The following is a 16,620-nucleotide window of genomic DNA, read 5'->3' as shown; positions in this document are numbered from 1 at the left end:
TACACACCAGGTAAACCACGTTAGTATTGTACACATTAATTTTGTTTTCACATGATAAAAGGTGATATTTTTTTTTCTATAAAAAAAAAGGTACTAAAAATGAACTGTTACAATCTATGGTTGATATTTTGAGTTATTTACTATCAACTGATACATACAAATAACCTTTTGCCTACCACTGACTGTAACATACCTGTTAAAAGTTAAAAATAAAACAGTTCCATTTTAAAAAATTAAAATGTACCCAGTCGAAGTCAATGCAAGCAGTAAATGCTTGGAGGACATGAAAACAAAGTTCATTAAAAATAATTTTTAAAATACTTAAACTGTAGCAGTAGTGTTACATTTGTGCCAGTAACATTACTCCTTAAAAAATATTTAAAATTTCATTGACATTTTAAAACTTCGAGGGCAATGAATTTAGTTGGATAGGAAGTAATAAATACTGATAATTACTTGTAAAATTCATTTCATTAAACCCAAACATACAAACAAACTTACTTACTCTTGAGCTACTTTGTAAAATACATGCTATGAGAATGTTAATTCTCATTCGATATAATACTAGCAGGTGAAATATCTTTATTAAGTCTTATACCTGAGTGTTGTATATGGGAAATGTATTTTATTTTTATCTAAGTAATACTATTATCCTGAGTCATGGTAGTTAAATCTAGACCACTTCAGAGAGTATTTTAACACTATTTGGTTATTAACAATACATTAACAAATAGGCAGACCATAGAAGTCACACAGTGGGGTTCTGTCTAATTAGTTATAAATTAGTAAAGTAATGGTAAAACATCAAGTTGAGTATTATTTTTTATCTAATTGTAGAAATTTGTTCACTGATAAAAAATGTCATAATTAGAACAATATTTCCCATTTCATGTTTATTTTTTAAAAAGAAATTTCTTTAACCTTAGAACTTACAAAACTATTAAAATCTCTGTTTAAACCTACTGATTACAAATCAGAATAGCCTCAATTATACACTCCCTCCATAAAAATCTATCATCATTACAATAAATAAAACTTTACATAAACAATAAGCACAAAATAATAAAAATTTAACACAACTATTACACTAAAAGTGCCATTACTGTCAGGAGGGTGGTCCATTCTGAAAGAAAGGGTGATTCAATGCTTCAGCGGCTGTTATCCTTGTGTAGGGGTTAGGGTCCAGCATCTTAGACAGTAGATCAAAAGGGTCATCTGACACTTCCTGCCATGATTGTAGGACTGTATTGTTTTGGCTGGCTGGTCCTAGTTTGAAAGACATCTGAGATAAACGTAGCTTTGTGCAGGCTGTCTTTAGATCAATTGGCTCTAGGTGCTCACTCACCAGAAGATTTTTGCCTGGAAGAAAAAACATCAGTAGAATCTGTATTGTCATTACATTTCATATTTATAAAATAAGTAGCAAGGTAGTAGTATAAAAAAAACCACTTGAAATTAAATGTGCTGCATCTGCTTCAAAAGATGAAATTTTCAAGATGGTGTGAAATTGAAAAATAGAATGAGTTTAGAAATGTGATAAATTAAATACAAGATATACAAAACTATCTAGAAAACAGCTTGCTTAAGATGTTTAAGTGACTTTTTGTGAGCCAACTACATTGTTATTGACAGTAAAAGTGCAATTAGAAGTTAGTCATACCTATTGCTTTAGCTGCCTTGACCATGGAAGCTGAGCCTAAGACTGAGATAATTTGGGCCAGGTAACCCATATCATCTTGAGCCCTAAAAAATGGATACCTGGCAGACAAGATGGATAACAGAATGACCCCCGCTGACCATATATCAACACCTGAGGAAAAAAAATACCAAAATATTTAAATCCATCTTAGACTGAATGAACATCAACATTTAAAAAAAAATTATTACAAAATTGAGTCTAGGTTGCTTTAAGTGATGGCTCAACTAATTGTTTTTTTTTCTTTCTTCAAAATAACTTTGAAAACATTTGCTAGAGAAGATATATTGGACTACTTTAAAAACATATGAACTAAAGCAGCAGATTAGAGAACAATAAAACTACTGGGAAAAAATGGATATTGTGGTATGAGCAAAACAGGAGTAACATTTCAAGATTTTGGAAAAAAAAATTATCAAAATTTTAGAAGGAATACAACATTTAAAAAAATAATAGAGCAAGGCATTTATATGGTTATAAATTAAGGTACCTGTGTTCTGTTCTGTACATTTCATCAAGACCTCAGGGGCCCGGAAGCCGGCTGTTCCTGCTCTGGGAGCAACCTGATTTGGTCTACAAAAAAAATGTCAATAAATAAAAGTGGTAAGCTATGTAGATTTAAGTTGATAGAAAAAATTAACTGTTCTTATGCAATTTCATTTCATTTTTCTTGACTGACAACTAGAAAATATCACAGGGATGACAACACTGCACTATATATTATTTTATTTATATATATTATTTATATGTATATACATAATTTGTTTGTTAAAAAACCCCTTTCTATAAAATGTATTAAAACATGCAATTTTAAGTTGGCTTTAGAATTTAAAAACCTACCTGGCAACACAAATGCTACAGATCTGAGGCCTACCAAAGCAATCACAGCCCTGGCTATCTGCCAGCCATGAGGCTGCTGTAGTGGATGGATTTGATAGTCTGATGGTTTTCATGCCTGCTTTGTGGTGTAAAACCTGGGCAAACAATGTTATAGAACTGACTTGACCGGTTATTTTAAAGAAAGTTATTTTTATACAAGCCAAATAATTTAGATGTTTGATGTTGATAAACAAAGGATATAATTTATCTAATTTAATACGCATCCCTTTAATAACTATAAGGAACTTATTAACCGAAGCCTACACATTTTGATCAAGCAGCATCGAATACACAATCAGAAAACCTAAATGTTATTTGGCTCCTGGACTGAATTCTATACTATACATGTCAACTCAGCAGAGATAGGTTCTTAAAACACCAGGCACAAAAGATAGCTGGGCACAGTGCTGATGGCACAACCCCTTTTACAAAAGTAGGTCATAAAAAGTTAAATACTTAATCTGTCGTACTGATTTAAGTTTCAAATTTATGAATGTCTTCAAAAACTTTGAAGAACAGAATCTTGTGAAATACTCAACGAAGCATATATACAATAAATATTAGCCTAAATGTTATGATTAAAAAATAATTTTTTTTTCTAAAATTATTGTTTTATGGCTTCGAACTAAAAATACAAAATCCGTCTACCTTTCCTTTAGTGCTATGAGCAGGAGGAATGTGGGGCAGGTTAAGGCTAAATTTAGACGGTGACAAGGGAACCCTGACGTCAGGCATCTGGTTTGGTAAAGTCTGTTTATGTGTTGTAAGTCCTGCCCTACTGTGCTTCTCTAGATCCCTGTCAATAAGCATTGGGCCAGAGGCTAGGCCAAAATCTACCAGTGAAAATCTGAAAGAAAAAAACAATATTTTAATATCCTAGAGGTAGAATAAGGAAATTAAAAATAAAAATGAATACTAAAGTATCTTAAAAAAATTGAATAATCTAACATAAGCCAACCTCTTTTGCTGTCTGTTGTAAAGGAAATTTGATGGTTTAATATCACGATGAATAACATTGAACTCATGGACCCGCTTCAGTGCAATCAATAAATTACGCATATATTCTCTAGCTTCATCCACACTCATAGTATGTAAACATTCCTGGTTGTAAAACAGTAATGATAGAGATAGATCAAAATTAAACATCTACATAAATTACAATACAAATCATAGGTTAATTTTGTTTATATAAATGGGGTAAATATAAATGGGGTAAGTTAAAAAGTTAAACCAACCAATACTTGATACTTACTTGAAATTTGTCATGTAAAAAGACAGGCATCACAAAAACTACATGATCTCGGTTACGTAGGCACAGCTTGACACCCATAACATTATCACATCCACTGTTAGTAAAGGAAGAAAACAACTGTGCACCAAGAATTATAGCATGGTGAATGTTACATCAACAGAGCATATAATTAAAATTTGTTTTTCATTTACTAAGTCCTTTAATTAAATTAATAATGATCTTGGCTATTAAGTAAACAAAATAAGTTACCCAATTTTTAGTAAACATGTAAGTTCATTCTGTATCCGTGACGGATGGGTTGTTGGAATAATATGTTTTAATGCAAACATTTCATTCACTTCAGGATAGTGTTTTAATTTTGCTAAATACACACAGCTGAAAGCACCTGCAAATAACAAAACCAGAGTTAGAATCACAAAGGCTCAGATGTTTATTTCATAATATAGTTACATATGATTAATACAAAAACACTATAAGAGTCCAAAGCAAATAAAAATTGGTATCAAATCAAGATCCCCATAAAGATAGTAGCATTCAAGAAATAAAAGCTTAAGCATGCCATACCTTCTCCAATTTTACATGTTATTGTGAAATGATTAGCGACCTCAGGGATTGCATTGTAAAGAGCAGATATTTCTGCATCCTCATCATCTGTAATAGAAGAAAGATTGTTATTGTTGAATACTGCTAAATTTTTAATTTTTAAAGATACTGTTTAATACTGTTTATATATGTTCTTTTAAAAAAATAATTAGCTAGATCTAGATATATGTAAAAAAAATAGGAATTGAGAAACTTACTCATAAAAGATGGAGACTTAAAATTTGAAGGTACCAGTTTAATCAAGTCATCCTTAACCTCTACATCATTTTCTATTTTGTCTATGATCTTTGTTGACTCATCATCAATTTCAAGACCAACAGTACATGATTCATTTTCTTTTTCCGTTTCTTTTTTTAAATCCTCTGTCAGAGAGCTGTCATTGTCCATGTCATCAACAGTTTTGTATTTTGATCCACCTTGAAACATGTGTACATTAGGCAGATGACAAAGCAAGCCAATGCTCATCCTACTATTTACTAGATCTAATCCTTGGTTGCCTAGAAAATACATGTGATAAAATAACATGGTAGGCCTAGATCTTGCTATTATTTATTTATTTCAATAGTAGATCTATACTATACTACAATAGGCCTACAATAAAGAATAATACAAATATTAACATATTAGGCAGGGTAAAGAAGGGCACTGACTGACTAAGATGGAAGAGTTCAACAAAGTAACAAAGTTTTTTTTAGTTTATAGATCTAGTCTAGAATACTAGATCTACCCCCAAAATCAGCATTTGTAGCCCAGGCCCTATTAATTATTTAATTAAATTTAGGGCTTAGGCCTAGATCTAGATACTATAAACTTTAAATTAGTTAAATTTAGCATTTTGGGGCCTATCCCTAGTTTATTAATCATAAATCAGTAATAATCAGCCTTACTCCCAAAATCAGCATTTGTAGCCGGGTCATAAAGTATAAATATAAATTTAATAGGCCAGGCATAAATAATAAATAAGATCTCTAGAATCTAGATCTAGATTCTACTTACAATCACAAAATATTATCTCTAAACCACTAGATCTAGACTAAATTAACTTTTGTTTGGGGCTTAAGGGCCTAGAGAGACATAAATCTAGGATAAGCCTAAAAAAGACTGGGTTCTTATTTCTTTTCAGTTTTGTAAGCAAACGATGAAGAAATTCCGAATTTTGTTTATCTTTCCCTCCATCCTAGAGGGCGTGATCGATTACTTAGAAAGTGGACGATTTTGTTGCTTCGTTGGGGAAAATAAAAGAAGAAATAGGCCCTAACAAGATTTAGATCTAGATCTATATCTAGATCTAGTTCAGATTTAAAAATCTAGATATAAAAATCTAGATGATTTTTTTAAATCAAGAAAGTTTAGCTTTTATAGGTGGAACTCATTTTCCAATTTAAAATCAAAATTAATATCCATCTAGCCTATATTTTTAATTGTTATTAATGTTATCAATAGCAAATTAAATATGGTTAGGCCTAAATAATATACTTATATATATATATATATATATATATATTATATATATTGTAACACTTGTATATATATATATATATATATATATATATATATATATATAAGTTTATATATTATTTTTAAATATTTCATGCACAATTTAATGAAATGTTCTAGGCCTACCCTAAGGTAGAACAGAATTGGGACTTTGTTAAATCGATATTTAAACTGTATCGATACTGTTTAACTGTATGGATATTAATATTATAATATCGCCTGTTATTGTTGTCTTGGCCTACTTTAGAATCTAGTATCACCTTATTAATAATCACATAATCCAAATAGATCTAGATATCTATGTAAAATTTAAAAAAAGTGAAATTCAATAAATGAAAAATGGCATTCAATGTTTTAGTCAAATATTCAAATAAAAATAATAACATAACTTCTAGATGTAACTGATTCTTAGAAGATCTAGATCTAGATCTAATCAGTGTTCCCGACTTTTTTCTCCGGGGGGGGGGGGGGGGGGGGGGGGCAATATATATGTTTTGTATACAAAATTCCATTAATTTATATCTAATTTATATAGATTTGCAAATATAGATATATACTAGATAGCATATAGATCTAGAGGGGTCATCCATTTATGACGTCCACACGGAGGGGCATAGGTGGGGGTGGGGGGGGGGGGGGGGGCGTGGCGAAAAAAATTGTATTGCAACGTGTTGTCTGAAACCCTCATCCTGCCCATCTGTATTGTGACGTAATTTATGGACGCACTGTAAAATAAAAATAGCACATCGATCATCTTTGAAAAGCGAGCGATGAAGTATTACAGAAATAGAGGTCATGAATTAGAGGAAGCCTTGCGACTTATTAATCTTAAAAATAATTAAAATGCACTCAATAGTATATCGTTAGCCAGTGGCGTCGCTAGGTCGGGTGTCACCTGGTGCGGCACCTCATAGTGTCACCCCCCCCCTTTTTTTTTTCCTCTGTAAATTTTTCAGTTTGTTTCACACACTCCCCCCCCCCCCCCCCCCCCCCACCCGAAAAAGCTTTAAAGAGTTCACAATTAATTTTACTGATGTTTATCTATAGCCGGTTGTTAATAAAGTTGGGTGTAATATTGTTTTCTCCATAGTTTGCATGTTTACGTCATGGTATATCCCCTTGCCGCGACCGTCATAATGTACCAAATTTTTTTTTAATCTTATGCTTTGCATGCATATTTGGTTGGTAATGGGGAGCATCCTAGAAAAAAATATATCATACTTTGACGTTTAAAACGCAGGACTTATATCTACTAATTTTTCTCTACATTCTAGATTCTACTTATAATAATTAGGGCTAATAAACATTATCGAAAATAATACAGCCGATATTTATCACTTACTTTATAGGTACACAATATACATTATTGAAATAGTAGATTGACAGTTTTTGAGAAGTCTACTAAATTTTTGTGGACGACCACATCTTTTGGGTGTGTGTGTGTGTGTGGGGGGGGGGGGGGGGGGTTGGTGGAATTCGTCAAAGAGATGCCTGGAAGAAACTATGGGGGGGGGGGGGGGCGTCTAAAATCTGTAATTTTTGTGAACGTCGGATCATAAGGGTGTCGTCCATAAATGACGTCACACTCGTAGGGGGGATGGGGTCCGTAATTTTGTGACGGTGTGTGATGAGGGGGAGGGGGGGGGGGGGTTCAGATGGTGCGACGTCACACTTTTGCATTATAAAAAAGCAATGTTAGAAAACGAATTTTAGACGTTATTTTGCGTTTTAGAAAACTGTTTTAATAAATTGTAATAGGAATTGATTAAAATACTTTATTTTGACAGAGTTCAGACAAGATTTTGTGACGACGTGTGACGGAGGGGAGTGGAGGGGGGTTGGGGGACTGGGGAGGTAAAAATCGTCAAAAAAGCGTGACGTAATTTATGGATGACCCCTAAATGGATAACCCCAGATATAGCCTTAAGACTTTAGAATATTATATGTGTCACAAGCAACCTTTGGAACAACTAACGATCAAGATGGATATGTATTTTACTATTAAATAGGTAACTATCATTTTTTAAAACATACTAAATTTAAATTAAAACGTTTAAATTAGGCCTTTAAATCTTATGTCGAGCTTGCCACATTGTCAAATGACTGCGTTCATTTTTTAAAATGTAAAATATCTTAAATGTTTCTCGTTTCAGTTATAGGTCTACTTCAAAAAGAAAACAAAATTATACAATGTTTATATCATAGGCTACAGCTCTATATATAGATCTAGACGACTACAAATTAGTAGTATTTTAATCTCATGTTTGGCAACCATTACACAAATGATCTGGTTAGATCTAAATCTAGTAGTCGACAGTTAATTTCCTAAGACATTGCTTTTTAATGTTATTACAAAAAGTGCATGTAGAATCATCTAATCTAGTTACCATTCACGTTGTAATGGTAGATTTCTAGTTTTGCACGCAAGTTTTATTATTAAGGAAGCTCACAACCGATGGTGCAATTTGAAGAGTAGTCTAACCGCTGAAAGATTAAGGGTCAGTCGTTGAGTTTGGTGGCTTTTTCACTTTTTGAACTTTTCGGCCACTTTCAAGATTCTAGAATCTAGACTGATCTAGAGATCTAGATCTAGAAATCTAGAGTCTTTATGAGTCTACTCTAGTCTAGAGTAATCTAGAGTATAATTCTTTGCTCTGGCCTGGCTTTCTTTTCTAACTTTCTAATTTGTATTTCTTATTTTATTTCCAATGGTACTAATACTATTTAACTAAAAGTAATACATGCTAAAATGAGTAAAAGCCTGTAAAAAAATAATGCTAATAATTAAAAGTGCGGTATACCATTCGAATCGTCCCTAGAGGATTTCATAGTGTCAGCCGCCAACCAATCAAACGCGCGCTTTCTCAGCGTTTTGGTTGGCGGCTGACGTCACGATGATGTCACTCGACGTGTTTTTGGAGCTAAAAAGGGCCGAAAAAGCCATTTTTTTCTACGTGCTACTAAAGTGGATCAAATGAGTTACAAGATTTGCCAAAAGTGCAAAAACCTACAGTCTACAGATATACACTTTTATACATTCATTTCATTGTGACACAGTGACAATGAACTAAATAAAAGCTTGAAAAACATTACATTAGTAGTAGCTTACCATAAATTATTATTAAACTAGCGTACCCGTAGCCGTGGGGATAGAAGTTGAAGTAAGTCTGACGTAATATATAAGAAGGGTTTCATCAATGCCTTACACCAATCCTATGTTCTTAGACGCGTGACCTTGTTTTCTAAAACTGAGTTTTTTAAATGTAAACAATGGATCATATTTGTCGGGGCACCATTTACCCACACTAGCGACTAACACCCCCAGGGCATGCTGTATGAAAGCCTAGAGTGTAGGTTAATCACTCTCTGTAATAGGTAGAGGTAGAATACACTTCAGTGACCACCCATGTGTCAAGGACGTAGAGGGGCGCTCTCGTGAGTCCCCAGTTACACAACCGCAGAGGTGCTGTGTAAAGCCCCTGACTACTTAAAACTAACATAGGCGCCATCATGCTCATAGGATAACCCAGAGTGCCAAATAGAATCCTGTTAACAATGATGCAGATTGCGTCAGGATTTTGTCTTTAACACGTAAAAAAATTATTTCACGTTTTTTAAACATCAGTGTGATTGATGCAATATGTTAGCGTTACTAATGGTCCATTATTAGATGCTCAGTCTCAATTTCTGATTGGATCATCTAAAAATAGATGCTTATTGCAGCATTCGCAAATTGACAAAACTGTTTGGATTTTTTTACGGAAGAAAAGAAACATCCCAGTTAATAATCTAACTTTGGTTAATTTTTCTGAATTAAAATAAAACGTAATACATGGCCCTCACCAGCCCATGACGTGAGCCTTTGGGGGCCAAACAGACATTTTTATTTGCAGCCAAATCGCACCCTACCAGTGTGCCGATGGACACGCCTGATTCAATTTTGTAAGGGACTGTAACGCCCCTTCTTATCCATTGTCTATCACACTGTTTAGACCCAATGTAGTCGCCATAGCGCTCACGGGAAAGACCAGGGTGCCAAATCGCATCCTGCCAGGGGCTGCCCATGCAAAATTAAATCCCCACCCCTCCAGAAAGCCTCTAGGGAGTATTCATCAACTCCCTAAAGTTTTATTGCACTCGGATAAAAGGTGTCGAACCGCAATCGACTTTTATTTTTATATACGCTATATAGAGAAAAATTGCACCCTCCCATGGCGCTGCCCTTGCAAAATCAAAAAAAGACTTTTTACTGAACCCTTCCCTGGAGTGTTCTAATGAACTCACCAGTTTGATGGCGATTGGATGAACGGCGTGAAACCGCAATCGACTTTTATTTTTATATTCTGTATTCAAGGAAAAAAACTAATCCCGCCCTGCCGGGGCGCCACCCCTGCGAATTCGAAATTTTTTTCCGCAGAAACCTCCCCAGGAATATTCTCAACAACTTCCCAAAGTTTCGCGGTGATGTGATGAGAGGTGTAGTAATGCATAAAGACAAACAGACACTCACACACACACACCCATATTGCTTTTTATATATATAGATTACATTACTAGGTCTATTGTCTCTAGGTGTTTTAGGTAGAGCAGAGTCTACAATACAACTACTAAAGACTATTGGTTATTAACTTATTATTAGTGTTACTAACTTAAGTAGCTTAACTATTTAGTAGTATTAGACTAGACTACTCAATCTAAAATTCTAAATAATGGAGTTAAGGTGCTACCAGGGTCCAACCTCATTGACTTCAGTTCAGAAAGTTGTGCATTACTGTTTGAATGTTACATTGTTTTTTTTTTTTTACTACTAGATCTAATAACTTAATTGTTACACACACTTTTATAAAGAAGATAAGATTCTCTTATTGTGAATTTAGAATGAATCTTATCTATATTATTATGGGTGTAACCACCCCATTTAACTTAAACAAATTTTAAACTTGAATTCTTGAATTAAGATAGTATAAATTATAAATTAAATATTAACAGTTACATTCTATGCTTGCAGATCCAACTTATTTTTCATCTTCACACACACCTTACATGAATGCCATAGGTTTCATTAATCATATTCCTTATTTAACTTATTAAATTTTTTTTGAAGTTCTAGCATGTTTAGTGTTCAAAGATCTTACCTAAGCTTATTTTTTTATTATGATTATTAATATTCCTAATTTATTTTCTGGTCATTTCAGAATTTCCAATGGATCCTGAATTATTAAAACGCTATAAAACTACTGAACCGAGAGGGCGCGGCCGCAATAGAGGGAGGGTATTTTCTAATGACAGGCCATATTTGTACAGGACTCCAACTGAGAGAACAATGTATTTTACTGCAAAAAATTCTCCGAAACCTAATAAAGGGAAGGGACAGGCCAGTGTGATGAAGGTGTCCCTGCCCGATACTCCCCTTCTAGAACCACCTACGCTAGCTCAAGCTGGTGTTAATGTTCCTAACAAAGATGAAGAACTTATTGCTGCAGTAGTGAGTGGTCCTATCAACACTTTCATAACCACTTTAAATCGTTTGATAAAAGAGAATGCTCTAAGCCAAGCTGGACTTGACTTGGCCTTGGTTGAAGCAATAAAACGTGGCAGTAAACTGATTATGCACCAGCTTTTTCATGCTGGTGCTAAAGCTTTTGGAAGAGATGAAAAAGGCAACACAGCTCTTATGATTGCTGCAGAAAATGGTTACTTAGATATGGCCAGATTTTTGTTAAAGAAAGGGTCCAAGGTAAATGCTGCTAATGACTCAGGTGAGACTGCTTTAATATTGGCCGTTAGACTTTCAGGATGCTCTGATATGATTTCTCTGCTGTTATCTTATAAAGCGGATGTCAATCGGCAAACAAAACAAGCTCAGACCGCAATATTTGAAGCCTTAGAAAACAGAGATTTGGATGCAATAAAAATTCTACTGGACGCCGGGGCCTTGATGGATAAAATAAAAAACAAATCTTCAGAAACTGGACTTGACATAGCCAGACGCCTAGACTTGGATTACATAGTCCACCTTTTTATGAAAGAGGAGAAAGGTGGCAAGGGGAAGAAAAATGTGCCTAAAGGCACAGCTCTAATGAAAGCCGCAACCAGCTGTAATGTGGCTGCTGTGCGTTTACTTTTGGACTGTAGATTCATAGATATTAATAAATCAAGTCAGACAGGAACAGCATTGACCCAGGTGGTTAGAGCTATGTGTGGAAAGTCTAAATCACGGGATGTAAATGAAAAGAGAATGCAAATTGTTAAACTCCTGCTGCAGAATGGTGCCCGCATTGATGAACCAAAGTCAGTTGATGGCAACTCACTTATTTTGGCCACCAAAGCTGGTCTCTGTGATGTTGTTCAGCTGCTGTGTGCTGATAAATCTAAGCTAAACAGCATTGCCTCAAACCGAACTGCTTTGATGGTTGCTGTGGAAACCGGTCGTGTTGACCTTGTTAATATTTTATTGGATGCTGGTGCTGACTTAAAGATCAAGAACAGCAATCGTGAAGATGCTCTGCTAATAGCTTTCAAGTATGGTACGTTGGAGTGCGCTAAAGTTCTCTTGCAGAGGAATGCGGAACTTGACGGGCTTGAAGCTGCTAGACTAGCTGTGGAAAACAAACAGAAGGAATCCTTGCTGTACCTTGCCAATAATTATGACATTGATGTGAACAAGATTAATTTGCTGCACAAGGCATTGGTGTTTGAAAGTGAAGATGTTGTGAATGTGCTAATCAAAATGGGAGCTGATGTTAACAAACTAAACGACAACCAGACGACGCCTCTTATGCTAGCGTGCAATAGAGGAGTCTCATTCGTACAGATTCTTCTCAACCACGGGGCTGATGTCAATTTGGGGAATGATGTAAATGGAACTCCATTAATTCGTGCTGTGTCTTCTTCCGTAGAAGTGGCAGAACTGCTTATTCAAAAAGGTGCTGATGTAAATAAAACTACGGTCACTGGAGAAACTGCTTTAATGCAGGCATGTGAGGGGTGCGGACAGAAAAGCCTGGACATGATTGAGTTGTTGTTGGAATCCAAAGCTGATGTCAACATGCAGTCTGAATCAGGTGAGACGGCGCTGCATGCTGCAGTGAGTGCCCAAAGCACTGAAAGTGTTCAGCTGTTGTTACGAAATGGGGCGGACGTTAACCTGAAATCCAAACTAGGCGAGACGCCATTGCTCCTGGCTGCAGAAAGTGGGAATGTTGGGATAATCAAACTGCTGATCACTGCCGGCGCAGATGTGAACGTTGAGGACTCGTTTGGCTGTAATGCCCTTTTGCGCGCTTTGAGGAGTCATTCTCCAGATACAGCCATTAATTCTGAACTCATAAACTTACTTGCGTTCAGCAGAGAGCATATCAACAAACAAAACTTGACTGGTTACACACCATTAATGCTAGCCACAGAGAAAGGTAACTACGCTGCTGTTAAGTCTCTATTAGATTTGGATGCTGATGTCAATATTGTTAATTCAACATCTGCGTTTAGTACTATAACTGCGTTGTCTATACTGCTAGAAAAATCAACTGTTTATAGAAAAAGTGACATTCTCTGCCTGGAGGAACTGTTGAAGCGTAGTGCTATGTCCAGCTTACCCCATCATTGTAAATCTATACTCCACAAAATGATTGTGTTAGATAATAGAAAACTAATACAGTTGCTGGTCACTAATGGCATGGCCCCTTGCAACATTGACCTCCGGCCTTTAACCTTCAGGTTTGTCCCCTATCTTCAGATGCAGATGCTGCGCTACAACATGTCAGAGGCCTCGCCCCTCAGTGCTGCCTTAACTTCTGGCAACCCTGCTGTAGCCAAGTACCTGGCCAGGAACTTGTTTCTCTGTCCTTCAGATTTAGGAGGCTTTGCCACACGTAACAGATTAAGGGATTATCTAGAAACTATGGCAATGAATGAATGTGTAGAGTTTGTGGATGAATTCACCAGCCAGCCAATGTCACTCGTCAAAATGTGTCTTGTCACCGTCTCGGCAGCGCTTGGCCCACCACCGGGTAGAAAGGCCAGGGTTGAGAGTTTACCTTTACCTAACATTATGAAAGACAAGTTGTTATTCAAACACGAAGAGGTGTCCATGGACTTTGTCAAAGAGGAGTTAGATGGTGAGGAATTGAATTCAGCAACGTATGATATTAGTGATGATGATGAGTTTGATGATGATATTGATGATCCGTCAGATTTTGTGTTAGGTTTAGATGACCCCATGCATTTCTTTTATGAATCTGATTCAGACAAATATCTCTTTTACGGAAGTGGCGGAAGCATGTATGAAAGTGATGACGCCTACATGTTTTTATAGTATGTTTTTTTAAAAGCGTTCAATGATTTATTTGTAGACACCTTAATTAATTTACTGTTGATCTTTATTTTGAAGTATTAGACATTGTAATTTTTAAAAAAATGTTATTTTCAGTGAAAATGTAAAAGTTATAGTTTTTCAAATTGTTTTTTTTCTTTTGAAACTACCAGTTTCTTTGTTATTCATTTCAAATAAGAAAAATTTGTTCTACTATTAGGGTTGCGTTGACAACATTTTCTTGTTGAAAAGTTTTAAAAAATGTATTATTTTGTGCACAATTATAGTCAGCTTAAGGTTAAAATTCATATAAAAGTGTATCATTGATCTTACTATATATTTATAGTTGCTTTTAAGTCTGAAGATTTTAATTGTATGTGAGAATAAGCTTGTCAAGTACTTTATTTAGCTAAAAATGTATCTGCAGCAGTAATCCTCCCTGGTTGACTGATAATCATTTTTTAAAAGTTCCTTTGAAAGGCTGTTCTTCATACTATAAGTATAATTATACAATAACTTAATTTATTATGCAATAAGTTTAAAGTTAAACAAATTGCATTTTCTATTTTTCTTTTATTTTTATAATGAACCAAAGAATTTTTTTTTAACATGCAGCATCTTATTTAGCCAGCTTTGCAAGGCGTCCAGTTAATTAAAATATTTCTAAGAGTTTTCTTATTTTTCTAACAGTTTTCTTTCATGTTTTTTTTTCTAATTAAATTTTTGCCTTAGCAGCATTATCCTTTTGTAATTACAAATGCTAAAAGTCAAGTGATACAGAAATAATTAGTAACTTTTTAAAATTAGAGATCAGCAGATGATTTGCATTTTTACAGTTTTGTTTTTATTGTTGTTGATACTTTTTCAGAGTTTTATTTTGTTATTTCAAGTGAAAGAAATAAAAAGAGAATCAAAACAGTTCAAGTTGTAAAATTTTTTGTGCTAATTAATTACTTAATCTGAAGAAGAAATATAGTAGTATAAGTATTTAGAATTAAATTTACTAGGTATATTGAGCTTTGAAAAACAATTAAGATATAGTTCTCTTTCAGGACTAATAGATGCTTTAGGCAGACAAAGTAATAACCTGTTCCATTGGTACAGTATAGGGCTAAAGGGGTTGTGTAGTCACCTCTACAGTCCCCAACTTGACCACTGCAAACACTAACCATGAGACCAAACTCAGGACTTAAATGGTTGGCCATGGTATGTTCGACCATGACTTGAGAGTTGAGTGAGACCCACAGTTATAACAAAAAATTATTTGTCTTTGGCATGATAGAGTATGAGAAACCCACCATAAGAGACTGTTCACAAAGGAGCAATATAGCACTTTTTAAAAAACTTTTGACTCCCTCCTCTCTTCCCCCCCCCCCCCCCCCCCCCCGCAACGTCACAAAAAGCCAGGCAATCCCTGAGATGACGCCACACCCCAGCCTGTATTTCTTGTTGGGGGTGGTGGCAAACAAAATACAAATTTATATAGAAAGTTGTATACTTTTATCCGTGTCAGGCCCTCTCTCTTCTGTTTAACAATGTTAAAACTGCTAAAAATACAGTTTGTAATTTGTAGTATAAACTAGTAGTATTGCAGTTTAAAAAATGTAAGTGTGTCATCACACTTTAAAAACCTCCCCTCATCGCAAAATTCCAACTCGGCATATGAAGGAATAGTATGGTCAGCACTATGCTCAGCCGCCTTTACTTTCCCCAATGTGAGTTAGGTACCCATCAGAGTTGGGTGGACTGAGGGACGTTCTACTGACTAAACTCGGATTAGAACTCGATACTTTCGGGTTAGCAGTCTAGCGCTCTGGGAGGGGGAAATAGTGTGACATAATTTTGGGAATCTGATTTTTATTACGTCACATCCTTCTGTTTAATGCAGGGTGGGGAGGGAAGGGTCGGATTATCGTGGGAGACCCAATTTGTTTTCAATGAAATAGAAGTCTGCATGTCCAAAGCCTATCATTATAATATAAGCTATAGGCTTAATACAATATTTTGAGATTTTATTTCTAGACCTATACCCATGCCCCGTGTACTACCGTGTAGGCATAGAAATAGATCTAGATCTATGTGTGTAGCCCTCCTGTGGCGTGTGTACGGGCCACTGTTTACTTTGGTTTTACTCCTCTAAAAAGGGAATACACGTTTCTCCTATTTTAACAACCCTTCACTTCGTATTTATAATCTACACACGTGACGTATTTAAACAAAGGAGAGTTATCACGTGAGTTACCAAACACCTACTTAACCTCGATAACCACCACCGTAGCATTATTGAGCTTATTTACTGGGTTGCTAAGGACAACATTTTTTCAACATGGCGGCAAGTCTCCGCTTGTCGGGTACCCAATCTAACTGCTAGCTAGCTAGCTA

General features: G+C 35.2%; 2 protein-coding genes across 2 annotated transcripts; one reads left to right on the top strand and one right to left on the bottom strand.

The window, feature by feature from the left end:
- Positions 1-826: 826 nt before the first annotated feature.
- On the bottom strand, positions 827-5,450 carry LOC131934376 (cell division cycle 7-related protein kinase-like). Its single transcript, XM_059290513.1, has 11 exons — positions 5,427-5,450; positions 4,628-4,927; positions 4,392-4,478; positions 4,077-4,212; positions 3,828-3,921; positions 3,534-3,676; positions 3,224-3,422; positions 2,537-2,670; positions 2,187-2,269; positions 1,661-1,810; positions 827-1,359 (listed from the first exon to the last, which is right to left on the bottom strand). Exons 2-11 carry the CDS (start codon positions 4,893-4,895, stop codon positions 1,106-1,108), a joined length of 1,548 nt encoding a protein of 515 aa, XP_059146496.1. The 5' UTR covers positions 4,896-4,927; positions 5,427-5,450; the 3' UTR covers positions 827-1,105.
- Positions 5,451-8,220: 2,770 nt separating this feature from the next.
- On the top strand, positions 8,221-14,384 carry LOC131934375 (putative ankyrin repeat protein RF_0381). Its single transcript, XM_059290512.1, has 2 exons — positions 8,221-8,425; positions 11,123-14,384. Exon 2 carries the CDS (start codon positions 11,131-11,133, stop codon positions 14,239-14,241), a length of 3,111 nt encoding a protein of 1,036 aa, XP_059146495.1. The 5' UTR covers positions 8,221-8,425; positions 11,123-11,130; the 3' UTR covers positions 14,242-14,384.
- The last annotated feature ends 2,236 nt before the right edge of the window (positions 14,385-16,620 follow it).

Source organism: Physella acuta, unplaced genomic scaffold, assembly GCF_028476545.2.
Source record: "Physella acuta isolate Inbredline_101_S28 unplaced genomic scaffold, ASM2847654v3 ptg002812l, whole genome shotgun sequence".
NCBI classification, from domain to species: Eukaryota; Metazoa; Mollusca; class Gastropoda; family Physidae; genus Physella; species Physella acuta.
This window is presented reverse-complemented; position numbering and strand designations above follow the sequence as displayed.

Bases quoted from the DNA above. Each gene is read 5' to 3' on its own strand.
- LOC131934376 (XM_059290513.1), bottom strand. From the start codon at position 4,895: ATGAGCATTGGCTTGCTTTGTCATCTGCCTAATGTACACATGTTTCAA. The intron at 3,677-3,827 runs GTAAGTATCAAG...TTTTACAACCAG, and splicing joins TTTTACATGACAAATTTCAA to GAATGTTTACATACTATGAG. The intron at 3,423-3,533 runs GTTGGCTTATGT...TTTTTCTTTCAG, and splicing joins TACAACAGACAGCAAAAGAG to ATTTTCACTGGTAGATTTTG.
- LOC131934375 (XM_059290512.1), top strand. From the start codon at position 11,131: ATGGATCCTGAATTATTAAAACGCTATAAAACTACTGAACCGAGAGGG.